The 27,580-nt window shown below is 38.6% G+C and overlaps 1 protein-coding gene across 17 annotated transcripts in view; it reads left to right on the top strand.

Annotated features, from left to right (window-relative positions):
- Window positions 1-27,580, top strand: part of EIF4G3 (eukaryotic translation initiation factor 4 gamma 3) — a 271,653-nt gene that overhangs the window by 202,720 nt on the left and 41,353 nt on the right. For 12 of the 17 annotated variants that reach the window (XM_053921191.1, XM_053921184.1, XM_053921189.1 and 9 more), the window contains 7 exons: window positions 437-607; window positions 5,949-6,146; window positions 17,362-17,508; window positions 17,888-18,124; window positions 19,154-19,258; window positions 21,381-21,513; window positions 25,061-25,158. In XM_053921191.1, coding sequence (XP_053777166.1) covers window positions 437-607; window positions 5,949-6,146; window positions 17,362-17,508; window positions 17,888-18,124; window positions 19,154-19,258; window positions 21,381-21,513; window positions 25,061-25,158 — 1,089 coding nt within the window. The remainder of the gene's footprint in view (window positions 1-436; window positions 608-5,948; window positions 6,147-17,361; window positions 17,509-17,887; window positions 18,125-19,153; window positions 19,259-21,380; window positions 21,514-25,060; window positions 25,159-27,580) is intronic. The other 5 variants (XM_053921193.1, XM_053921192.1, XM_053921194.1 and 2 more) reach the window with 1 other exon arrangement.

Raw genomic sequence — 27,580 nt, 5'->3', positions numbered from 1 at the left:
TCCGTGAAAAGGTTGTATTTGCATTTCACCCAGTTTACAAACCCAGTTTTTGAAGCAGATTTGTAACCGATTATTACTGTATGTGGATTTTTGTAGTAATTCAAAGTAACCGGTTCAAAGTTACAACTAGTAAAGACTAGAGTGTCAGGGAAGAGTCGTCTTTCTTTGTGAGAAACAACAGCTTTATCGAATATAGTTTTCCATCACTTTATTTCATTTAGGACTTCAGGATCTAAAATTACCGTGGTGGAGAACATTACATTGATGGTGACCTAACCCCCTCCCCGAAAAGATCAAATCTGAATAGAGTGCCTAACACTCATCTTTGCTTCTAGATGTGATTGGTGTGATCATCAGGCTCGACTTGAGCAGCATAGCAGAGACAGTGACTTGTAAGTACTTCGTGTAGATGTAATACAGAATATTCCTGTCCTAGTTGTTGAATGTGGGACCACGGAGATCCCAACCTGGCCAGAGGAGGGAACCCAGGAAGATCATCACGGTCTCTGTGAAGGAAGACGTGCACCTGAAAAAGGCGGAGAATGCCTGGAAGCCCAGTCAGAGACGAGACAGCCAAGCTGAGGACCCTGAAAACGTTAAAACCCAGGTGAGGACAGAAGCACATTCCACCATTGGTTGTGGAGTTATAATGATATTGCTTTAGCTTGTCCTATTGCCCTGTTAATATATTTGGAGATCTTAGTTTAAGATTTTTTTGTAATTTTTTCCTGTGGTAAGATAAGCATTATTCTAAAAGCCATCTCGGATACCAGACAACCTATTTCATTTTGAAATGGCTTTGTGTGTGCTTTTCAGAACAGACACTATGTCTCAGAGGTTCATAAATCATAGAATTCTATCATTTAGGCTTAGATCCATATTTGCTTTTATTAAAAGTATATTTTTAGACTCTGTTTACTGTATAATATTCTAGTTGATATATTGCTTCATGTCTCCTTCTCAGACCTTCACTTCTAATAAGTTAAAATTAAGAAACCCATCTTGTTTTAGAGTCTTTTGGAATAAAATTGAATCATTTGTATTTTTATATGCATATCTTGTTCTCAAAACTCCATAGGGTAAATTGAAGAATTCCTTTAATCCACACAAAATTTTTTGTGTGTCAAATAATGTAAAGCCTGGTTCATCCTTTGCTGTACGCACAATGCCAGTTCCTCTCCCTGGGTTACCTCTGCTCTATCTCAACTGTAAAATGTAGAGAGTAATGTTACCTACCTCATAGCGCCTTGGTGAAGATTAAATGAAGTAATATGAAGCACTTGGCACAGTTCCTGGATCCCAGCTGGGCACTCAGTATGGTGATATTCCTGGGATCAGAGATGTGCCTTTTAAATACTGGTTTTCATTTAGCACCAACAGAGAACCTCATACATAGTAGATACTCAGTAAATACTTGTTAAACAAATAAACGAATCAATAAAGTTGTTCAGGACCAACTGACATTCTCAAGGAGAATGTCAGGACCAAGATGAACTGATCCATCACAAAGCTATGCTGTCAAACTTATTTTTTAAAAATATATTTTATTGACTAAGCTATTACAGTTGTCCCATTTTTCCCCTTTATTCCACTCCACCCTGTACCCCCTCTTCCACCAGCATTCCCCCACCTTAGTTCATGTACATGGGTCATACATTTATGTTCTTTGGCTTTTCCATTTCCCATAGTATTCTTAACCTCCCCCTGTCTATTTTGTACTACCATTTATGCTTCTTATTCCTTGTATCTTTTCCCCCATTCACCCCCCACTCCCGCCGATAACTCTCCATGTGATCTCTATTTCTGTGAATCTGTTCCTGTTCTAGTTGTTTGCTTAATTTGTTTTTGTTTTTGTGTTTTTAGGTTTGGTTGTTGATGGTTTTGAGTTTGTTGTCATTTTACTGTTCATACTTCTTATCTTTTTCTTAGATCTAAGTCCCTTTAACATGTCATATAATAAGGGCTTAGTGATGATGAACTCCTTTAACTTGACCTTAACTGGGAAGGACTTTATCTGCCCTTCCATTCTAAATAATAGCTTTGCTGGATAGAATAATCTTGGATGTAGGTCCTTGCCTTTCATGACTTCGAATACATCTTTCCAGCCCCTTCTTGCCTGCAAGGTTTCTTTAGAGAAATCAGCTGATAGAATTATGGGAACTCTTTTGTAGATAACTGTCTCCTTTCCTCTTGCTGCTTTTAAGATTCTCTCCTTATCTTTAACCTTGGGTAATGTAATTATAATATGCCTTCCAGTGTGCTTCCTTGGGTAAAACTTCTTTGGGACTCTCTGAGCTTCCCGACTTCCTGGAAGTCTTCTTTCCTTTGCTAGATTGGGGAAGTTCTCCTTCATTATTTTTTCAACTAAGTTTTCAGTTTCTTGCTTTTCCTCTTCTTCTGGCATCCCTATGATTCAGATGTTGGAGCGTTTAAAGTTTTCCTGGAGGTTCCTAAACCTCTCCTCACTTTTTTGAATTCTTGTTTCTTCATTCTGTTCTGGTTGAATGTTTCTTTCTTCCTTCTGCTCCAAACCGTTGGTGTGAGTCCCGGTTTCCTTCCCGTCACTGTTGCTTCCCTGTATATTTTCCTTTATTTCACTTTCCATAGCCTTCACTTTTTCCTGCATTTTGTGACCATACTCAACCATTTCTGTGAGTATCCTGATTAACAATGTTTTGAACTCTGCATCAGATAGGTTGGCTATCTCTTTATCACTTAGTTGTATTTTTTCTGGAGGTATGATCTTTTCTTTCTCTTGGGCCATATCTTTTTTTGGATGAATGTTTCTTCTTTAACTCCTTGGTTGTCAGACTTACATACAGTTTGATTTTCTGGCAGTTCTGGTTATTTTTGTTTTTAAATTTGTTGTTGCCCTTCTTTTGGTTGTGCGAGGAGGCAAAGTGTATCTACCTACGTCTCCATCTTGGACAGAAGCTATGCTGTCAGTCTTATTTGGCTACTTGCCTTTGGTCATCTTTCTAGTGATCGCTCAGATGTGTGTCCCTAAGTACATCCTTTTCCAGACTCACTGATATCCAGTGATTTCTCAATATGTTTCAGTGTTTTTTTTTTAAATACCTTCTACATCCCTCCTTCTGGTCCCCTATGAAATGCTCAATGATAAGAGGCCTAAATGGCTTACAAAAGATAGTTAAAATTCCTGCTGAATTATCGCAGATGTCTTATTTCAATATTTAATGCGTTTCTGTTAGTGCCTTCATTAGATTCTTGAAACCTATGAAGAAAGGAATAGATGCTCTCTATTTTTCAAATTAGGAAAAATGAAGCTTCAAGAGATTCTTACCCACAGTGTGGTGATTACTGAATAGTCCATTTGTTGTGACTTATAATCTGCCTCCCTTTACTCTGTTAACAGAGTTCTGTCCTTTTTTAAAAAAAGATTTTATTTACTTCTTAGAGAGAGGGGAAGGGAGAGAGGAAGAGAGGGAGAGAAACATCGATGTGAGAGAGAGAAATTAATTGGTTGCCTCTCACAGGTCTCCAGCTGAGGAACCTGGGCCACAACCCAGGCATGTGCCCTGACAGGGAATCGAACCTGCAACCTTTTGGTTTGCAGGCTGGTGCTCAATCCACTGAGCCACACCATCCAGAGCAGAGTTGTACCCATTATTGCTAATTTTTATTTCAAAAACATTAGAATAGTTATATTGACTTAAACTATCAAAAATTTTTTTCTTTAGTGACTAGATGAAGCAAATTTAATGAAGCATAAATAAACTTCATTTTTTAGGGCCCATACAACCTTATTTTTCTTGATCTACTGTTTTCTAAATAAGGAGCGTCTTTGTTTCATTCCCTCTTTTTTTGTGTGTGGAGTTTTATTCTTCTGTACATAGGTATGCCCCAGTTTGAACTGATGCTCCTAATTGTTATTTTGTGTGTTTCCTTTTTTGTCAGAACAGTAGTTTTATTATTGCTTCCACTTCCAGAAAACTCTTTCATTCTTACTACTATATTATAACAACTTTGTGAATGACTACCCGTAACCCTATTCTTCCTGTATCGTAAGATTTCATCTCCCTGAAGCAGTTCTAGGAAATCATTGCCTCACGACCTGACTAGACCCCTACATAGACACTACTGCGGTAGTTGCATTATTGGGGTCCCCTGCTCCATACCTCTTCTCCTTCATCCTCTTCTGCAGACTGATTTTTGTCTCTCCACGCTAGTTTTTAACCTGTCCCTTAAAACCTCAGTTCATCTCACAATTAGTGCACACTAGTTATGTGATCTTTCCTTGTTCTCTATTACCAAAGTAGAAAATTCTCAGTAAGAATTCCTTTCTAAAATGTTTTCCCTTCCTAAAATTTCTTCCCCATCCCTTTTTTTTTTTCACTTACAGCTGGTTTTTTGTCCACAGTCTGGCCCAATTTTCATTTTCTTCAAAAGGCATTCCCTGACTAACTCATTGCCTCTGATCGCTCTTGCGCCTAAACTTCTCCCTTCTCTAGCTCCTGATCTACCTCTTGTTTTTTCTGCTATGCTACTTGTAACTGCCTGGTCTCTGCTTCTAAATGTCATTGGTCTGGAAGGCCATAATTGTGCCTTAGGCTTTATTTGCATCTGATACAGAATTGGTTGTAGATATTCAGTTATGGGGAATAAATGATTTTCAGTGAATTTGTTGTTGTTTGGTGCTGGAGATGTTTTTAGTAAGGTCTAATTGACATGTAAGTTTCAGGCATGTAGTATCATGATTTGACATTTCTATATATTGCAGAATGATCACTACAATTATTCTAGTTAACATTCATCATCATACATAATTACAATTTTTTTCTTGTGATGAGAATTGTTAAGATCTACTCTCAGCAACTTTAAAATATGCTGTACATTACTTCAATAAATTACCTTTTTATTATCCTATCTTCTAAACTTTTTATCTTCTGAAATATTTGAAGATATTTGAAGATTGTTGAATTTTATTCTCCATGTAAAACATAGTTTACAGTTTTAGACCTAAACAATACTATCTCAGTTGATACAGGCAAAATTAGAGAGATGCAATGACTCCCCCATCCCTTCTAAACTGAATTTTTTTTTTTCGTTTTAAAAGTAATACTGACTTGCCCTGGCTGGTGCGGCTCAGTGGGTTGAGCGCTGGCCTGCCAACCAAAGGGTCGCCAGTTCAGTTCCCAATCAGGGCACATGCCTGGGTTGTGGGCTAGGTCCCGGGTAAGAGACACACGAGAGGCAACCACACATTGAAGTTTCTCTCCTTTTCTTTCTCCCTCCCTTCCCCTCTCTAAAAATAAATAAATAAAATCTTTAAAAAAAAACCCTAATAATGACTCATTGCTAAAAAACTTGGCAATAGTAGTTTTTTTTTTTTTTTAATTTAAATTGATTTATTTACTTTCTCCTGCCTAGAGAAAGTGTTAACACTTTGGCACATAACTAAAATCTTTGTATACCAATAGACATTTTGAAAGGGATCAAACAAAACATTTGTGTAGGTCTTCTCAGTTATTATGTCATGATTTCATGAATTTTACTGGGCAACAATTTATTTAGTAAAATTTACTTTTTTGTGTACAGTTCCATGATTGTTGGCAGACGTCCACAGTCATGCAGCTACCTACACAATCAAGACACACCAGCCGCCTGAAATTTCCTTGTACCGCTTTGTATTCATCCTCTCCCCGCATGTCCCCCTCTGTTAATCACTGATCTGCTTGTACTTTCATAATGTTGCTTTTTCCAAAGTATCATGTAAATGGAATCATTTTCAGTACAGCTCCTTTTACTTCACATTTACATTTGAGATTTATTATTAATAAATAATATTAATGTTAATAAGAATATTCTTTAAAGAATAATTTGGAAAGTTGAATTTATATGTTATAAACAAAATATTAATTCTCACAGAAAGCATCATATTATCACAGTTGCTATAATGCTCTTTTTTGCCTGTGTGTCCCTTCTAGGAACTTTTTAGAAAAGTTCGAAGTATCTTAAATAAATTGACACCACAGATGTTCAACCAACTGATGAAGCAGGTGTCTGGACTTACCGTTGACACGGAGGAGCGGCTGAAAGGAGTCATTGACCTGGTCTTTGAGAAGGCTATTGATGAACCCAGTTTTTCTGTGGCTTACGCAAACATGTGTCGATGTCTAGTAACGGTAAGAAGAGAGGAAGGAGTAAAACCAGAAATCTTCAAGAGGTATATTCTCCCCTCGCTACACATTCTTCCCAGAAGTGTTATTGGGGCAACGTAAAGGGGAGAATATATTTTTAGCATTTATTAAGATAATATCCTTATTGTATAAAAATAAATCTTTTATAAAATGTATACTTGCCTCTGGAGGGGTTATGGAGACTAGACTGCAATAGGCACATATGGTTTCATCCAGTAAGAGGAAGATGGAATATGGTTTAAATCATCACTGTGAAATTCTTGTCATGGGCAAGCATTGTTTTCTGGGGCATTATCTTCATAGAAATAAAACAAAACCTTTCATTCACATTTAATTCAAAATGGAAAAACATGTTGGTTCTAATTCTAGCCTCAGTGAAACTGATAGGATAGTTGTGGACATAAAGGTTCAAAACGGAAATTTCACCTCTGAGAAACTGTTAGACTTCTTTCTCTTTACATTGTGTACAGCCGTTTAACCGTCTCAGCCGGTCAAATGTAGGGGGAGGCAGACTGGGAGACCAAAGCGGTTCTGATTGCTATCCACTGTCCTCAGTTCTGCAGGTACAACACGGGCATGTACGTCTGTGTTTTCTCTGTTAGCAGGGTACTTGTGGCAGAAATGTTTGTCCTTTAATATTGGAGTTTTTTTATTCTCACAACTCATTATGATTATGCATTGCTGTGAAAGTATAAAATTTTGTCATTCTATCAATATTTTTGAGTACCTGTGTCAAAGGTAGTAGGTAAGTGTGTTGGGACTTAGAAAAGTTACATCTTCTGTCTTTAAGAAACCCAAAATTTATATTGAAAAAAACCCCAGCATTAACAAGAAGAAAATCACTTATAAGGTATTCTGTGATACTGTAGTGTTTGCCTAAATGTGTGGTTTAGACCAGCAATTTTCAACTTTTTTCATCTTGTGGCACACATAAACTAATTACTAAAATTCTGCAGCACAGCAAATAATGTTTTTTGCTGATCTGACAAAAAAAATAGATATAATTGTGAATCATTCACACCGGACGGTTATTACTGTATTGGCTGTTGTCTGTTGTTTTTTTTTTTTATTGACAATCTAGGAAAAGAGGTCAGCACCCTAACTAAATAGTCAGGTAGTGCATGTTTTGAGAATTCTTGCGGCACACAGGTTGAAAATTGCTGGTTTAGACAGAAAAATCAAATTGGAGGGAAAGATATCACTATGTTGGTGTGAGAGTGACAAACTTTTATGAAGCAAGTAGAGTTTGAATTGGCTCTGGGAGGACACGAGTTCAAATACAGAGAAAGAACAGGGTACCCCAGGCGTATTCAAATCTGAGGCAGCAAAGCATGACATAATGATTACAGACGCCGCTTTTGGAGTCTCACAGTTCCAGGTTTAAAATTTTCACTTTAAATTTCTACTCTGCCACTACTAACTTTATAATCTTCGAATTGTTATGTAACCTCTTTAAGCCTCATTTTTAATCCATAAAATATGATTGCTTCATATAACTTAAGGTTATTACAATGAAAAAACTAAAATAAATAAGATTGTGCCCTGGCTGGTGTGGCTCAGTGGATTGAGAGACGGCCTGCAAAGCAAAGAGTCACAGGTTCGATTCCCAATGTAGGGTTATGCCTGGGTTGTGGGCCAGGGCCCCAGTAGGGGGTGCATGAGAGACAACCACACATTGAGGTTTCTCTCCCTCTCTTTCTCCCTCCCTTCTCTCTAAAAATAAATAAAATTTTAAAAATAAAATAAAAGAGACTGTGTATATAAAGTTCCCACCTGAGTATTTAGCGTATAGTAAGCCCTGAAACTGATCTGTAACTGATATACTGCAAAAATTTTAGTAATTAGTATGTGTGCCATGAGATGAGAAAGGTTGAAAATCACTGCCCTGAGTAATTCAGAACTGTATTGGTGGTGGCAAAAACTGCGAAGGTCTTGAAGTGGTGGTTGTAGAATGAGGATGGTGGTTGTAACAGAAAGCCTGTATTCAGTACCTGCTAGATTGCAATATGGGTAAATTACATGTATTATTGGTAATTTAAAGGTTATGTAATTCTGAAATGTCAGTAGTATTAGCCCCACTTTATTGAATCAGAAACTGAAACTTAAAAAAGATAAATAACTTTCTCAATGTTACATAAGTAGTAAGTGGCAGTGCTAAAATCCAAATCTAGGATTATTTCAATCACTTGCCACATTGCCTTACAACGTACCAGCTATCGGAGAGTAAACCGATTCTCCATCTCGTGTCCCTCATTCACTGTTAGAGCCGCAACGTCCTGTCGTTACTACATAGAACGAGGACTAGATCCCGCATATTCTGGCTCATACTTTAGTTTTCTTTACTAATTTTGGATTTAATCCTATAGCAGTGAAAAATTGTTAATATTTTTTAATACCAGAAAAATGTCCTTTGGAAAATGACCATTGAAAAGGCTTGGCAATAAGACAAGTGTGACTGGAATAGGAAGAATTCATAGATAAGCAAACCAACCAACCACTTATGTAACTTTTGTTATGATCTGTAATCTTCATAAATAAGATTTTAAAACGTTATTGGATTATCTTAAGTAATTATTATTATAAAATAATAATCTATCAGAATTAGAACAAGACAGTATACACAGAGAAACTTAATACTCTTCATTTGGAGCCCCAGCCAGGTGAGCTTGCCTTTCCTCCAAGCAGTCAATGCGAATTTATCCTTTCAGTTTTCTTTATAGAATCATATAAAAACACACGCATAGACGCATGTATTAAGAGGATTTTTTTGCGCTTTTTTGTTGTATTCATTGAATTATATACAGTGTTTTGTGGTTTGCTTTCTTTCACTTAATTATGTTTTGGGCCTCTCCCTACTCATTACAAATCTATTTACTCGTGCTTTTTTGGTAGTTGCATGATATTTCATAATATGTGTGTACCATAATTTCCCCAGCAAGTTCTTTCTCCCCCCACCTCCCTCCATTCTGTTGTTTCTAGTGATTTGGTTTGGGGGCTTCTGTTTGCACCCGTGAGCAGTGCTGCAATAAATATCTAAGTGTACTTATCCTTTCACATGCTGGACCTTTTACTTCTTGATGGCAAAATTGCGCATACTCCAAAGGATATATATTTTGAAACTTTTTTAAAGACACTCACACTGCTTGGGAAAAGAAATATGTCTCATCATGTAGCTTTTGTCAAATTTAATGATGTAAATCTTTAATTCATGACTGATTTTAAGCTATCAACCGTTTGACAATTAATTCACAAAATTCCTATTTAACAGTTGGCTCTTATGAACTAGTGTGAGCCAGCGCTAGCACACCACTGAGGCATGCACACAGAAGTGTATGGCTCAGTGTATGTCAGCAAGGTGAACATACCTGCCACCCTGGTCAATAAATACAGAACTGTACCTTTCCCTCTACCTTAAAGGTAACTGCCATAGCTAATGTACTTTTGAGACACTGGGGGCCTGAAGTAAAAGGATGGCAATGGGTTCCTAATAAACACCAAATACAAAAGTCAAACAATCACGGGAGAAATGAAATTTTAAATATCAACAGTTAATCTTTCAGGAGAAAATTGAGAAGTCTATCTTCATGAACTCCCAGTGGAAAAAAATATTTCTTTAGCAAGATTTGAGATAAATAATCAATGAAGGGAAAAATATCAAATTTGAATATTAAAATTCAAATCTTTGGTACAGCAAATGATATAAATAAAATAAAAAGATAAAGCCGGAGCCTGGGAGAATCTGTTTGGAATACATATAACTAACAAAATGTTGAAATCAGAATTAAGGAAGAAAAGAAAACAGAGCTCAATTTAAATATGGAGAGTTAATAGAAATGAAAATCCATTGGCTGATAAAAAAAGATACTCAGTATTATACATTATTAGGGAAATGACAAGATAAACCACAATTCTATACAAGCCACACCCATTAAAGTGGGAAAAAATATTTAAAAGTGTTAATGAGGATGAATACAGTCACTTTGGAGAGTAATTGGATGGTAATATTAAAGGTGTTCATATACTTTCCCCCAGCAATTTTACTTCTTGGTATATACCCCAGAGAAATCACCAACATGTACACAGGAGTGATATACAAGAATGTTTATGTGTTGGTTTTAATAGTGACTAATAAAAAACAACTGAAATAAGCCTGCATATGACAATAAGATCATACCTCAATTTATTTAGTCAGTGGATTTGAATAGTAATTAATATAGACATACACACACACACATAGACAGGAGTTATGTGAAATATATGCAAAAATGTTCATAGTATTTTTCATAATGGATAAAAGTTTGAAACTGTCCATCAGTAGTGGAATGAATTATCTGTTACATGTTCATACTCGGACAATGAACCCAAACTACAACTGTACACGTGGATAAATCTCACGAGAATAAGAAGCCATATTCTTTTAGCTAAAGAATCCATACTCAAAAGAATGTGTATTATGTGATTTGTTTGTTTGAAGTTCAAAAATGGAATGAAAATTAGAGTGTTTGGAAATGTATATCTAGGTTGTAAAACAAAGAAAAGCAAGAAACTGGTTGTTACAAACATAGGATAATGGGATTAAGTTTGGAGGCTTGGAGGTGGTAGTGCTTTGGAACGAGAATCCAGGTGGAGCTCTCGGGGTTGCCCGTGTTGTTTCTCGACCTGGTACTACACCTGCTGGTGGTCGTGGGAGTTTGTTTTGTCATAATTCATTGAGTCGAACCTTAAAAAGTTAGAAAAAGGGGAAAAATAGTGAAAAATAAAGTGTTCTGGGCTTTTGAGCTTTAATGTTTAGTTTCTTCAAAAGTAAAAGATTTAAAGCAAATATGGGAAAATGTTAAGATTTAACAGTTGGCCGATGAATCCATGAATGTGTGCTGTGTTATTTTTTATTGTCAGGAACAAAATGGAGGGTAGCTAGTTGTTTCTCCAAGGGATAGTGTTGACCAGAATTGAAATTTTACTGTGTGTTTCACTAATACCAGCTTTTTATCCATCTTCTGTTTACTATACTGTTTCTCGTGAAACCAGACAAAAGGGATGTACTCTGTGCCTCATTTTCCAGACCTTCAAGAACACAAACACTGCTTTATTTTAAAATCATTATTAGTTGAGAAATGTTATCTACCAACCGAGCGAGAGAAGACGAAGGCAGTAGAATAAAAAAATTAAGCTATTACCTGGAGGAGGTGCTCTTTTCCTATCCATTGTATTCATTAATTTATTTCAGTAACTTCATTGTCGTTATTAGTATGTTCTACTGAGAACACCCTGAGGTTACATTGCAAAATCTTTGTCCTGATTCATAGTTGTAACAGGTTGTAGACCTGTCCCACTTGTCATGGATTATCAGTGTTCTTCATTTGAAACAATGGCATCTAGTTAAGAGTCATATAATACAGTCATATTAGTAGTAAGAGTAAGGAGAAGTGTAATTATAGCAATATTCTTTGAGATACATGTGCTAAAATGATGACATCTAACTAATTTAATCCTCACAACCATTCTATTATTCCTATCTCACAACTTTCTCTGAAATTTACAAAATTGCCTAAATAGTGACTTTACATTTATAGCTGTTTCACTAGAACCTTAGCTTAAACCATGGCCTAGATCCACGGTTCTCAACCAGGGGTGGTTTTGTTCTCCACGGGACATTGGGCAGTGTCTAAGAGACTGGCATCTTAGTAGGTAAAGGCCCAGGGTGCTTCTGAACATCTCTAGTGTACGTGACAGCCCTCCACAGCAGTGCGTCCTCCAACTCAGAGTGTTGGTAGTGCCTAGGTTGAGAAACCCTGGCTTAGATTGTTGAGATTTTAAGATTCAGGAGAATGCTTGTTCTCATTGTTTAGAGCAGGTTTTAAACCTTTTTACTGCCACCATGTCATTCATGTGGATCACACATCTCCATTTAAACCTCTTTTGTTACTTTGCAGCAATTATCTAGGTGTGAGGAATTGAGAATACAATTATATTGTGTCAGTTTTCCATTTCTTAAGGGTAGGCTTTTTAGAAAGGAAGTTTTAGATTTACAGAGGAGATTGATGTGATGGTATTGCCTTTCCCAAGTTACTCTGTAAATATCATGGTTAGTTTGCTCAGATACATTGATACCTATACACAGCTACCTGCCTCTAGCAAGCTCTAAGTGAAACCTCTGGCACCGAGGCTCCAGGGCATCATTAGAGATAGTACACTGTGCCTCTGGAGTATATTGCTGCTTCTGCTAGTTCAACTAGGAGTGACCGAAGAGCCCTGCAAGACCTTCACAAGCTGCAAAGCATTTAACCAGAATTCAGTACTTCTCTTAGGAGGAGGGCATCTGAATTAAGTGATAAATGGAGAAGAATGGACAAGAGAAAATGTCCTGTATCTAAATCTCTACTTAAATAAAATTTTAATTGGATGATTGGTAACATTAAATTGCTGTGTTTTTGTCTTAATCATAATTTAAATTAAAATCCCCATCTTGGAACACAAGAAGGTAAGCTCATATAGACAGGGACTTTTTCTGGTGTTTGGATTTTGGGGTTTTTTTCCCCCCACTGCTAAATTCCTAGTGCCTACGATAGTTTCTGGCACATAATGGACATGTTGTGAGTGGGTAAATGCATGAATAAAATAAAAACTAACAACTTGAGTTTATTTTATGCCCTAAGACAGTACTTTTGTTATTCTTTATCTGTGGTGTGTCAGGCATGCATTCCTCAGCTGTACAGAATGGCACCTAAGGTAGATTTTGTAGCATTCTATGTAAGTCCTGTTAATGCCAGGTAGTGTTGCCACTTTCTAAGTGTTTTAAAGCAGGATGTGAAAAGAATGACAAGGCTGAGCCTAGGAAGAGATGCTAAGAGAACAAGGAAGACACAACTAAGTCTCATTGGAAACCAAGTCTGGAATTACAGACATGAAAAGCCGGCCTCGGGCAACAGCAAGAGGCTGGAGTCTCCTGGAGGAAGGATGTGCAGCTCGCCTGATGAAAGATAAAACATGCTTTGCAGACAAGATCGATGAGAAATGACAGCCTTTCATAATTTGACCATGCCTTTTTCACTCTTGTGGGCACCCCTCAGTACTACATACCTCTTCAGGTGTACCTGATGCAGCCGTATGTTGATAGATGTGTTCGTAGCGCATGTGGAATCCACTGGTAGAGGATACTATGTCCCCATGGACCCATGAGTAATAATTAGCTGAATTACTGCTCTTTACTTCACATTTTAGACTTAGCAGGAGGGTGCCACTTGTTTATATTATATTATTAATTCTAAATGCTTTACTTCAGACCAGACCATGCTTCTGGGGCAAAACGGCTCTTGAGCCACAAGTTACCACTAGCATCTTGATGTTTCGAGACAGCATCGGAAATCCTCAGCATGCTAAGCAAGTTCAGGCTTGACCTCCCATTTTCTGCTCTCGTATTTGATTACCATAATTAACACCGAGCTGACAGCCCTTCATGATTCTCTGGGAGTTATCTTTTTAGGGAGGAGTGTTTACCTCAACACTAACACATGCATAAGGAGTACAGGTCCTGTTGCGAGAAGAAAACGACCACCGTCGCTGACAACACTCGTACCCAAGATTGCTGGCTGACCAGTGTGTGGACAGGCCTCAGCACAGTGTACTGTTAGTTTACAGCGTAATGTCGCTCCGGTAGCACATTCCTGTGTGAAAGTGAAAATGTAGGTGCTCTCCAGCACATCTGGCACACCATGTGGCCTTCCTAAACTACAGGGTGTGGCAGAAATAGGGTACAGTTGTTCATATGGAAAATAAGACAATAATAAGTAATACAAGAATAAACTCACACAGTCACAACTGTAAACCTACTTTCTCCCCACCCTGTATTCCCTGACTGCCTAAGAAACCGTCTTTCAAACAACCCATCTGAAACATCTTAGTTCTGATCATGGACACAGTTAAGTGAAAATTACAGTTGTCTCAGGAGATCTTTATCCGGCCATTGCACATCACCTGTCATTTTTGTCGTTATCCACGGTCACATTTGCCAGCATCGACCTTGTCCAGTGTTGCGGACTAAATGTTTGTATTATCCCCTTCCAAAAACAATTTCACATAATCCCTTGAGGTGATTGGTAACTTGGTAAGAAGAGGAAGGCGCTGCAGCTTCCTCTCTGCCTCACATGAGGATCTGGAGAAGGCCACTGCAAACCAGGAGGCTCCTCACCAAGAACAGAATCTCCCGGCACCTTGGTCTTGGACTTCCCATCTCCACAGCTGGGAGAAATAAATATCTGTAAGCCCCCAGTCTCTCTATTTGTTACAGCAGCTTTAACAGAGTAAGATACCCATTCTCCGTGTTCTGTTCTAACCAATTTCATTGGGTCTCCTGACCAATCAGTGCCCAGGAGATAACATGCTAACGTAATGCCATCGTCTTGTTGGATTTACAGTAAAGAATTATCATGCATCACTATTCTCAGAAGATATGTGCTCACTGGCCTAGTCCATATTTCCCTGTTAACCAGAGGGCATTAAGATCTTGTTCCAAAACAAGTTTTTAAGGAGTTGTGTCACTAGATGTTCACTCATTTAGAGATATATATACATGCAGATCTGTGGGCATTCTGCCAATTGTTCAGACATGAACATACTTAAAAGTTTTATGCACAGTTGCAGGTTCTTTAGGCCCCATACATGTGAAATGTCCCATGACCATTATTTGGGGATAGCAGATACTCATTTCTCTTGCCTTTTGTGGTTCTCTCCCTAATTGCTTTGTGATAATACATTGTTATATATAAACATTGTTATATACGTTCTTTGCTACCTTTATCTTACAATATAGGTTACTCTCAATTTTTAAGCATAAACATTTGTCAAATACAGCTTCAAGTGTTTACATATAGCTATATTTGCTTATTGGACTCTATGTTCTAGCCACTGTTTGCTTTACTTAGATCATTTTATTTAATCTTTCCAACTATCCTAAGAGATAGATGTTGTCCTCATTTGTAGAAAGAAACAGGTTTGATGAAGCTAAGTAACTTGGTCAAAGTCACATGACAGAGCTGGGATTATGACTTGTCTCCAAAGTTCCTGTTTCAACAGCTATTTTATAATGTTGCTCAATCTACAGTCATTGGAATGTCCCCTTTTACAAATGAAGGGACTGAGGCTCAGTGAGGTAGCTTACTCAAATTGACATAGCTGATTAGTTACAGAGTTGAGATTCACATCCTGATTTCATGACTCAGGATTCCAGTGCTCTTTGAATTCCCGTGTTCTCAATATCCCAGTTACAACTTTCTCGTCTGTGACTTACAGAGTGCTCCCTCCAAACCTATTTCATTGGATGCTGAAAGCCATACTCTAGGTTAGACACAGGTGTTGTGCCTCCCTTGTTTTACATAATGAGACTGAGACTTGGGTTAAAACAATTGCTTCTGTTAAAAAGAAAGCGAGCAAATCTTTTGATTCTTTACCCAACCCTTTCAACATAGCCTTTCCCTACATAAAAAGTGTACCTTTAAAGCTGTGTCTTTTATACCTTCTGTGTAGAGAAATTCGCCCTTGCCTTACCTCATTTCTCCTTGTTCCTATAAACCAAACTGTCACAAGTTTTAATTTATTCTTTCTGACTCATTTTAATTTTGGTCCCTCTCGCCATAAAATTGTGGCTTGGATTTTCATAGTGTTTGTTGTCCACGTTCTTCCCATTTTCTACACGGTAGCCCGTAATGCGAAAAAACATCTCTTTAGGGCTGGTAGATTGTGACCGGGTGGTTTTCGTCTTATCAGTTATGCCCTTAGGGTTAATAAAGGTGATGCTGGTGAATATGTCAAGAAGCTGGATAGGACTTTTTGACTGGTTTACTTGTGTTTCTTTAAAGTAGCAAATTGGATGTAAGTGCTGGTTTTCAGAACCTTTTTAGCTTGTTCTGGAACCTGACGTCATGCTGGTTCTCTATTACATACCACCTTGCCCATGAGTATGCCCCTTGGTTCTCTCTTGCACTGCGTTGTTACGAATTCTGGGTCCTAAATGGTAGAAAAAAGAGTCTACTTTTGAATTTTGCTTTGGAAATCCCTTTACTTTCATGCAGTGGTGTTTCTTTTCTGGAAGGCTGGTTAAATTCCTACCTCCTTGTGTGATCTTGAAGTAGGCCTGGCTATGAAATGATCTATAGTCACTTCCAATTGTATGGTCTGAGTTTAGAGGTAAGAACATGTTAGCTTTTCTGTGCTTGTCTAAAAAAGTATCTGATGATCTCCCCCTCTTCCTAAGTTAATGTTTTCTGCTGAAAATAAAATGCAATGAAACACTTGGTCCTTCAGTTAATTAGAGTGGACTTAGCAAGTCCCCTCTATGGGAATATAGGGAATATGTTGAAGGGTGTACCCTCAGTTCCAGCACAAATATACCATGGCGTCATAGTCTCGGTTCTCAGGAAGTTCCTCTAGCCATTCATTCTTCAGCAACTAAATCCGTGTATGTTGATAACATTAACCTTTGTGAGTTGCATAATGCTTCCTATTTTTTACAAAGTTCTCTCACTAAACCTAGGGCAAATACCGTGCATTTCAGAACTTTGGGAGCCACTTTGTCATCCCGTAAACACCATTTTGCCATGTTATGCAATAGCTGTTCAGAATGGTGCTTGGGGTGGGGGGGGATTCATCTGTAAAATAGAATATTTTAGTCAATTGAAATAATAAACATAGTATATATATATCAAGGTAAGTACTAGCATTATAGTGTCTTGACGTTCTTCTGAGGAGATGATATCTCAAAAATCGTCAAATGTGTTCCCTCTTCTGCTTTTTTCTAGAATAAGAATCTCACCTACGACAGTTTTCCTATGGCCATGAAGTTCATGTCATTTCTATTTGTTCCTTTATACCAAAGTAACTACAATGGTAGTAAGAAAAACAAAAGTAGTAGCCCTGCAATATCTAGATAAGGGCCGGGTTATAGTCGTAAGAGTATCACGTGGATTTCAAAGTCCGCTGGAGGCACAACCATCCGTAGAAGATACAGTATATTTTTATGAGAGGAATGTGTATATTTTCCATGTAAAATTTAAGACATTATACCATTGAAATATGACATGCCTGAAGCTAAATTGTATACCTCTTATAGAATTATTTTGCAAATAAATTAAACAGATATTTTGAGAAAATCATTGAACATATTTAAGTAACCTTGCTGCTTTTGCATGTTCTCATCTGGATGCAGCTGAAAGTGCCCATGGCAGACAAGCCTGGTAACACAGTGAATTTCCGGAAGCTGCTGTTGAACCGTTGCCAGAAAGAGTTTGAAAAAGATAAAGCAGACGACGATGTCTTTGAGAAGAAACAGAAGGAACTTGAGGCTGCCAGCGCTGTAAGTGTTTTCACAGGAAGTGCATTGCAGTTTTCGTGTTAATAAAGAGAGTTTTCATGCAGGCAGCTACTATAGCTCTCTACTGTAGGTGTCTGTGGCAGGTACTATATTGGGGTCTACAAGAATACTTTTATTTGTTTTAATGCTTCTTATTAGAGCAACTCAACCTTCGAAGCCAGGGATTCAGAACCACCCTAAGGCGTCACTCAGTGCCAGAAATCTGAAATGGGTGCAAAATTTTGTGTATAGTTGCAGTCAGGTTCTCAAAGGTTATCCCTAACACCCAGAAAGGGGGTAAAGACCATGAATCTAAGTGTGTGTTCTTAGTGTCTACTGTACAGTTTTCATCATCCAAATTCTGTTATTCCTTACACAACAGCCAGAGGAGAGGACGCGGCTCCACGATGAACTGGAAGAAGCTAAGGACAAAGCCCGGCGGAGATCCATTGGTAATATCAAGTTCATCGGAGAGCTCTTCAAACTCAAAATGCTGACGGAAGCCATCATGCATGACTGTGTGGTGAAGCTGCTGAAGAACCACGATGAAGAATCCCTGGAGTGCCTGTGTCGCCTGCTCACTACCATCGGCAAGGACCTGGATTTTGAGAAAGCAAAGGTAAAAGCTCAGAGTCTCTGAAACCTCCAGCAGGGATTCTGTCAGCAGCAAAAGAACTAAAACAGCCGACAGAAGTGTTCCACCCTGCCCCAGCCATCAGGGCTGCTGAGCTTCCTTTCTTGCCCGTCTCATTGCCAGTGTTTGGCCATCATGCCTTTACCGCACTTCCATTAAAGCCACGAGTGAAGAGGTCCCAAGTCACAGAAAAGCCAATTTATGAGTTGTTCCGATTATGTGCCCCTTGCCGTTTTTCTACATAACCGCTTCACAGGTCACTTGTGTGTGTCAGCCTATTGTGAACAGAAATAAAGGGAGAGAAGCTACTATGGGCCAGGACTGAGGGTGATACAGAAATGAAGAGAGCCCAGTAGCTTTCTGAAGTTACTCTATGCTCTGATTAATGGCACAGCTATCTAATCATAATATAAGAAATCATTAAAAATAATGTAATTCAAACATAACGTGAAGTTCTACAAACAAGGGTCCAGGAAATTAGAAATGGTTTAAAGAAATGTGAGAAATGTTTCATGATATTTTAATCAGGATTATGTTTGGCTGTCACAGAAACCCCCAAATGTTAGTGGTTTAACAAGATCGAGGTTTATTTCTCAATCGTGCAAGTAGAACTCAGAGGTAAGAAGTCTGAGGGTGGTCTCGTGGCTCAGAGGTGATCAAAAACCAAGTTTCTTCAGCTCAACATGCTGTCATTCCTGAGGTGTAGCCCTTGTCTTTATTCCCAGCAGAAAAGATTGGGAAGGGGAAAAGGACATCACCACTTCTCTCTCAAGGAAGATTCTAGGGAGCTGCAATATGACATTTTCATTTATGTTGGCCTGTAATTAGTTACTTGACCATAGCCAGCTGCCTGAAACATGTTGCTTTTATTTTGGGTGTCATATGCTCGATTAAAATTTTTACCACATTAACTTTTGGTTATAAGTTGTATTGCTAGGCTATTTAAAAATTCTTCATGGTAAAATTGCGTTTGAATTCCTCAGCCAGGAATACTAATGACTTTGCCTCTTGTAGCCACGGATGGACCAGTACTTTAATCAGATGGAGAAAATTGTGAAAGAAAGAAAAACCTCATCTAGGATTCGATTCATGCTTCAGGATGTAATAGACCTGAGATTGGTAAGTAGAAAAATAATGAGCTAATACTCCAGTCTCTCTTAAGGAATTGGAGTGGATGTCCTAGTATCTGCATGTGTAAAACCTTAATGCTTTCGCTGCAGAAGTTTCAGAACTTGAACTGACGAAGTTCATGGGGGGCCGTGTGAAAGGACTAAACGCCCATATACCTGCCTGTTAAGTGTTTCTTCTCATTACTCTGATTATCAAACCCTGTTGCCGTTTTGAAATCAGCCATTCTGACTTCACTGTGGTCAAATTTAGTCTTAGAGTGCTAAACAATCAGGAAGCCTCATCTTCAAAATGAATACATTTAACTTCCCTGAGCCTTATATTTTTAGTCTCTAAAACGGGGACATTGGGGGGAGTCCGGGGGGGTGGGGAATGGAGACAACTATACTTGAACAACAATTTTAAAAAAAAGTTAAAAAATAAAAAGAATGTTGCCTACCTTTCAGACATGTTGTAAAGATTCAGTGAAGCAATTATGTGCAGTGCCTAGCTCATAGGGAATGTTGTTTTCTTCTCTATTGTTTCTCCCATAAACCTTCCTGTTCTGCTGCTTTTATTTTCTTCATTTCTCGTACCAGAAAGTTTTTATGACTACCACCTCTTCTCTCTCCTCTTAACTCCTGCAGGGAGTGTACTGCAGCTGGCCCTAAACGAGAGAAAGGGAATACAGGTCCCTTCCCTGCCCTGCAGCCAGACCCGATGGCATTGGTGGATGGTCCTTCATCTTGCTAAGCCCATGTGGCCTCAGAATCCTTCCTGTTACCAACGCCACTGCCATTTGATCAGGATCTGAATGCCGATTTAAACATATTTGCCATCCTTCCCTCTAGCTAATACAAGAATGTAAAAATAAAAAACTCCACTCAGTCCTCCAAACACTTGTGCTTACATCAAATGTTGGGACTATAGGTGGGTAGGAAGGAAAGGGAGAAGTATAATTACAAGGAGACAACTTGTTTTGTCCTTCATAGAGAGGATAACCAGAGAACGGAGTGGTGTGACACTTTGTGTAGGTTACCAAACTGTGCTATGAAAAAAAACATGTCAGTCATCTTGATTTAATGCTCCCATGGAGTGTGTTATGAACCGAGTAGCAATACCCCAGGTCAAAACAAGGCCAAAGAATCCTGATCTTTGTTGATTACTCTTCTCTCTACTCCTTGTAAGTATACAAAATAATATAAAAATACATTTGGGCGAGTCTTTCACTCTGCCTTTTTATCCGCTGGCTGTCGGAATGCTCGGTATAAAGTAGTTCAGGGTTGACTGAGAAAAATGTAGTTCTTTAGCTCCAATCCCCAAACTGCACACAGTGCCATCTGTAAGACAGATGAGGAACTGCCGAAGTGTTTTACACTTTCCAGCAGTGAAAAGTGTGAAGTAGATTTTCAAAAATTTTTAATTTTTATCTATTACTTTAAAATTATGTTTTATTGATGATGCTATTACAGTTATCCTGATTTTCCCCCTTTGCCCCCTTCCACCCAGCACCCCCCACTCCCTCAGGCCATCCCCTCCACCATTGTTCATGTCCGTGGGTCATGTGTATAAGTTCTTTGTCTACTGTATTTTACATCCCCATGACTATTCTCTAACTACCTATTTGTACTTGTTAATCCCCGCACGTCTTCCTCATTCTTCCCTTCCCCCTTCCCAGCTGACAACCTCGTGGTAACTAACTCATTTTTCCTTTTTGCTCAATTCATCTACCCACTGACTTCCCCTTCCATCCCCACTAGCTGTCACTTGTTCTCCATTTACGTCTGTCTCTGTTTTGCTTGTTAGTTCAGTTTGTTTATTAGATTCCACATATTAGTGAAACCATAGATATTTGTCTTTCTCTGACTGGCGTATTTTACTTAGCATAATGTTTTCCAGGTTTATCCATTCACTGCAAAGGGTAAAGTTTTCTTTTTTTACAGCTGAGTAGAATTCCATTGTGTAAATTTCCCATAGTATTATCCACTCATCTGTTGATGGGCACTTGGGCTGCTTCCATATTTTGGCTATTGTAAATAACACTGCAGTGAACATAGGAGTGCTTGTGTGCTTTCAAATTAGTGTTTTATTTTTTTAGTTATCTGGCTGATAACCCTATTTTCTCCTTTTACAGTGTAATTGGGTATCTCGAAGAGCAGATCAAGGGCCTAAAACTATTGAACAGATTCACAAAGAGGCTAAAATAGAAGAACAAGAAGAGCAAAGGAAGGTCCAGCAGCTCATGACCAAAGAGAAGAGAAGACCAGGTGAGAGGTAGAGTCCACTGGGCATTAGAGAACTTAAGAGCGTGAAGGACAGTCTTGGTTGATGTCACTGAGTAGATTGAGTGCCGGCCTGCAAATCAAAAGGTCACTAGCTCGATTCCAGTCAGGGCACCTGCTTGGGTTGCAGGCCAGGTCCCCAGTAGGGTGCATGAGAGAGGCAACCACACGTTGATGTTTCTCTACCTCTCTTTCTCCCTCCCTTCCCTGTCTCTAAAAATAATAAATAAAATCTTTAAAAAATGAAAAGAGCTTGAGGGACAGATTTCATGAATTCTGTATTTAGCCCTGACTGGTGTGGCTCAGTGGATTGAGTGTCGTCCTGCAAACTGAAAGGTTGTGTTTTGATTCCTGGTCAAGGTACATGCCGAGACTGCAGGCCAGGACCCCGGTTGGGGGTGTGCAAGAGGCAACTGATTGATGTTTCTCTCATACATCAATGTTTCTCTCCCTCTCTTTCTCCTTCCCTTTACCTCTCTCTAAAAATAAATAAAATTTTTTTTAAAAGAAAGACTCTATATTTATGTATTAAATGAAATCAGAATAATTCAAAGAATAGAGTGGTAATTGGTACATGAGGTTTCATCTGGAGGCAGGTTATTGAATAAAATCAGAGGATGCAAGAAATAACATGACGGCTTTGTCTATTTCAAAGTGAGTAAGCAGTAAGACTTTACTGAGCATCTTCTGTATACTTAGTACTGATGAGGGTATAAAAAGATGTGGAAGATATGGTTCTTTCCCTCTAAAGCACAGGTGGCAAACACAAGGCCCACAGGCCAAATCCGGCCCCCCACCTTGTTTTATCCGGCCCGGCACCTTGTTTCCACCCGGCAGCAGCACCGAGCTCTCGCCTAACTGTTAAGGAGCAGTCACATTTATACAGCCCTAACATTACATTCGGCCCTTTGAGGGCAACCGCAAGGCTGATGTGGCCCCCGGTGAAAATGAGTTTGACACCCCTGCTCTACAGCTTGCACTTTATCCAGGAAGGCAAAACTAATAAAGGGAACATTTGTCAAGCAAATAGAAAATACTATCAATTATGAGATGTATTCTCCGTTACATCTCATAAGGCTGTTAAAATTCAGAGAAAAGTGGTAGAAAACTGAAAGAAAGCTTTATTTGAGAAAGGGGCAAGTGAACTGGGTCTTGACGGATGGTAGGTATTTGGAAGGAAAGGAGGAATTTTAGTTACGAAATTAAAATACACATATTTAAAGAGGAATAAACAAACCTTATTGCAAAAAAACTAAGTGTTCAGAACGAATGGAAAAATGCCTGGAAGTGTAGAGCCTGGTTAAGAAGTTTTGACTTGAGTTGGCAGACGTAAGTTTTTGAGCAAGGGAGTAATACCATGCTGGAGGCATGTAAATGAAATAAGTCTGTTCTTCACTTGCTGAATCGAAGGGTATGCCAAACTCAGAAATATTGCTATTGCTGAGATCCCGTATGGAAGGAGTTGAAACTTAGTAGCAATAGGAATAAAAAGGAAGAAACAGGAAAATAAATGAAAAATGAAATAAAAGGCATTTTACACCTGGGAAAATAGAAAGTCCATGGGCTAAGTTTTGGAACAGGGAAATGATCATATTTCTTTAAGCCTGCTTATTTTGAGGTGACAGTAGGGAATCCAAGAGGGAATGCGCATTTGTCCACTCTGCAGTAAGTCAGCAGGCCGGCGACTGGGTCATACAGTGTAGAGGTTGAGAGCATAGACTCTGGAGTCAGACTGTCTGTGTTTGAACTTCATCTCTGACATTCTAGCTCTGTGATCTTGCACAAACCACTTCATCTGTAAAGTGGATCTAATATGAGTACTGAGAGTTTGTAGGAGGATGAAATGAGGTAGTAATATATGAAACATGTTCAGCGTAACAACCAGCAAATAGTAAATACTCAATAACCATTAGCTGTTATTCATCACAGATACAGTAGATCTCATAGTGAAGTTATGAAAGATGAATCCTCCTAGGAAAAAACTGTACTTTTAAGTTTCATTGGACAGCACACTAAACCTTCCTCACCCTAGTACCTAGCACAGTGCCTTTCCAGTAATGACTTTTATTTATTATCAAACTAGATTGAGAGAGAAAAGATCAAACCTAATTCATGGAGGATGTCGACAGTTGACTAAAGGAAGGAAAGAGCTCCTAGAAAAGTGACAGATAAAGAACAAATAGAGAGGAAGAAGTCCCAGGATATAAGTGTTATAGAAACAAGGAAGAAGCAAGTCTGCTTATAATATCAGGCTGCACAGAGAAAATCAAGAAGTATGTGACTATCAAATGTTTTTGGATAGTCTGATGGCCTTTCATCATTCATTTAACAAATGTTTATTGAGTGTCTTTCACTTAACAGGAGAGAGAAAGTCACTTCTCTCATGCAGCTTACATCGTACTGAGGGGAAAAGACAATAAACAAATACTTAAGTATAAATATTTGTAAGTAGAGATTATAACTATAAATAGGGAAGTTGGGTAGCCTATTGAAGTTAGTATTGTTTGAGCAAAGACTTGAAGCAAGTGAGGAAGTTAAGTCATATATATATGTGTGTGTGTGTGTGTATATATATGTGTGTATATATATGTCTATATATGTATATATATATGGCGAGAGTTTTAAGGCCAAGGGGAATATGGTAAGCACAAAGGCCCTAAAGCAGCATTTTCAAGGAACAGCCAGGAAGCGAGTGTGGCTGGGTCGAATGGCATAGGGAGTAGAGTGGTAGAAGATGGGGTCTGAGAGGCAGAGTGCCAGATTATTTAGTGCCTGTGGGCATTTATAAGGAGTCTTTTTCTCTTAAGTGGAATGGAGAGATAACAGAAGTGTTTTAAGCAGAAAAGTGCCACAGGACCTGAGTTGTGCTTTACAAGGGTCACAGTGGCTGCCAAGATGAAAGATAAGGAAGCAGGGAAGCCATTGAAGAGATTTGTGTACTAATTGAGGAAATGTTTCTTGCTTAAACCAAATTGGTGGTGTTGGTAGTGTTTAGAAGGGGCTAGATGCCAAATATATTGTAAAGGTTGAACCCACGAAATTTGCTGACAAATGGATGCAAAGTGTGAGAGAGAGAGGAATTGAGGTTTTTGCTTGAGAAACTGAAAGGTTGAAGAAGCAGGTTTTGAGGCAATGATTGAAGCAGACTGTCTTTTGACACCATTAAGTGAAATAAACTTTGGAATAAATAATTTCCATCTGATTTCTCCCAAAGTGTTCTATTAACTCTATAAACAGAGTCATTAAGTCTGTAAAAACTAGCTTTATTCCTCCCTTGTGTAGCCCTCAAGTCTCTCTTCATTTGTGTAAGTTGGTTTCTTCAGTGTTTCATGGGAGATCCAATATAAGCAGCGTGGTCTGTTTGATATTTTCATGTTGTGGCTGTTAAAGAGACTGTGAGCAATGCTTTAACCATTTCTCTTTTCTTTTTCCTTGGTTTTGATCAGAGCCAATGAGGTGACACTGTTGCTCCCTCTGTTACTGTCAAACTGATGTAAGACAGATGAGAGACTGACTCTCTCTCTCCTCTCAGCAGGTGTGCAGAGAATGGATGAAGGTGGGTGGAACACTGTACAAGGGGCCAAGAATAGCCGGGTACTGGACCCTTCAAAATTCCTTAAAATCACTAAGGTGAGTGTTACGTTTAAAATAACAACAGGCCCTGGCCAGTGTGGCCCAGTGGTTGGAGCATTGTCCCCTAACCAAAAGGTTGAGGGTTCAGTTTCTGATCAGGGCACATACCTAGGTTGCAGGTTCAGTCCCCAGTCGGGGCACGTACAGGAGGCAATTGAATGATGCTTCTCTCTCACATTGATGTTTCTTTCTTTCCCTTCTCTCCCCCTCTTCTCTCTCTAAAAGCAATGAAAAATGTCCGTGGGTGAGGATAAAAACACACACAAAACAACAGCCTCAAAACATGATTCTCCAAATTACTTCTTGCTTATATAAAATAAGCATAATGCAGGTTCTGTGGGGTGGTTTTTGTCTACAAGTCAGCACTGATCACTGTATTCTTACATACTTGTCCTAGCATTTGTCCTTTCTATTTCTATGAGGGTTTATTGAGCAGGAAGTAACTATGTTAATTCTAAAAGTTACCAAATGCTTAATATAAGAGAGATAATAACAAAGATATTTCAGAAGCCATAGTCAATTGCAAGCTTTTATACAGTGTATCCCTAGCTTTGGGGAAGAAGCAGCTATCTGTTTAAGTCTAACCATGAAAGAAATTAATGGTTTGCTATATCCAAGGCCTGCTAGAGATCATCCTGTGATAAATATTTAATATACTACATTTAATTCCCTCTCTCTTGAGAATCTGTGGACAGTTAAGAGAATTTTCTCCTAGCAGATGTTTTCAGTAGAAGTCGATCACCATAAAGAGGGTAAAGAACATAGAGAAAGCAGAATTACATTTTGTAAAAGTGGAAACATACCCCAGTGGATTTGAAAAATTATTTGCAAGTTTAGTTTGATCCTTAGTTGTAATACTACTTCCGTAGTTCTGAAACTTGGCAACCTGCCAGGGTGATACTAAATCTAAAGTGAATGTGAGAATATCAAATGAAAGAGATAACTGGCAAAAAGGAAAAGACTTTGATAAATTGGGAGAAGACGGGATATGTCTTTGCATGTTCAGGTTTTGTCAGAGCATTGCTTTAGAACATGACCTCTGTGGGTCTCTCTTGATCAGCTGGCAAAGGTCCTATTCTCAGAGATTCTGGTACATTCTTCTGTATGTCTCAGCATGAATTCCATTGCTAAATAGAACTTGATTCTTAGCCACTTTCTTTTTTCTTTTTTTATGGTACATTTCTTTTTTTTAATTATAGTTTATTGATTATGCTATTACAGTTGTCCCAATGTTTTCCCCTTTGCACCCCTCCACCGAGCACCCCCCCACTCCTTCAGACAATCCCCCTACATTTGTTCATGTTGATGGGTCATACGTATAAGTTCTTTGGCTACTCCATTTCCTATACTGTACTTTAAACCCCATGGCTATTCTGTAACTACCTATTTGTACTTCTGAATCCCCTCGCCTCTTCACCCGTTCCCCTACACCCCCTCCCCTCTGGCAGCCATCAAAATGATCTCTGTATCCATGATTCTGTCTGTTCTTCTTGTCTTAGTTCTTTAGATTCAATTGTTGAGAGATATGTATTTTTTCCCATTTTATTCTTCATTGTTTTGATCTTCTTTTTCTTAAATTAGCCCCTTTAACATTTCATGTAATAATGGTTTGGTGATGATGAACTCCTTTAGTTTTTTCTTGTTTGGGAAGCTCTTTATCTGCCCTTCGATTCTAAATGAAAGCTTTGCTGGGTAGAGCAGTCTTGGCTGCAGGTCCCCGCTTTTCATGACTTTGAATATTTCTTGCCAGTCCCTTCGAGCCTGCAAAGTTTCTTTAGGGAAATCAGCTGAGAGTTTTATGGGAACTCCCCTGTAGGTAACTTAACTATTTTCCTCTTGCTGGCTGTTTTTAAGACTCTCTCTTTATCTTTAAACCTTGGCATTTTAATTAATGACATGTCTTACACTGGGTCTCTTTGCATCCATCTTGTTTGTGACTGTGCTTCTGGGCTTGCATGTCTATTTCCTTCACCAAACTAGGGATGTTTCCTTACATGATTTTTTCAAGTAGGTTTCCAGTTTCTTGCTCTTTCTCTTCTCCTGGCACCCCTATGATGCCAATGTTGTACCTCTTGAAGTTGTCCCAGAGGCTGCAAGGACTGGCTGTGACCACTGACCACCAACCTCTACCCTCTGTGGAGTATCAGCTGTGCTTGTACTGTCCTCACATTTTTTGGATTCTTTTTTCTTCTTGTTGTTCTCACTGGTTGTTTTTTGTTTCCTTATGTTTCAAATCATTGATTTGATTCTTGGCTCCATCCACTCTACTGTTGTTTCCCTGTAAATTGCTCTTTATTTCAATTATTGTATCCCCCATTACTGACTGGATCTTTTTTATGCTGTCGAGGTCCTCACTAAGTTACTAGTGCATCCTTATAACCAGTGTTTTGAACTCTGCATCTGATAGATTGTTTATCTC

Source organism: Desmodus rotundus, chromosome 3 (genome assembly GCF_022682495.2).
Source record: "Desmodus rotundus isolate HL8 chromosome 3, HLdesRot8A.1, whole genome shotgun sequence".
NCBI classification, from domain to species: Eukaryota; Metazoa; Chordata; class Mammalia; order Chiroptera; family Phyllostomidae; genus Desmodus; species Desmodus rotundus.
This window is presented reverse-complemented; position numbering and strand designations above follow the sequence as displayed.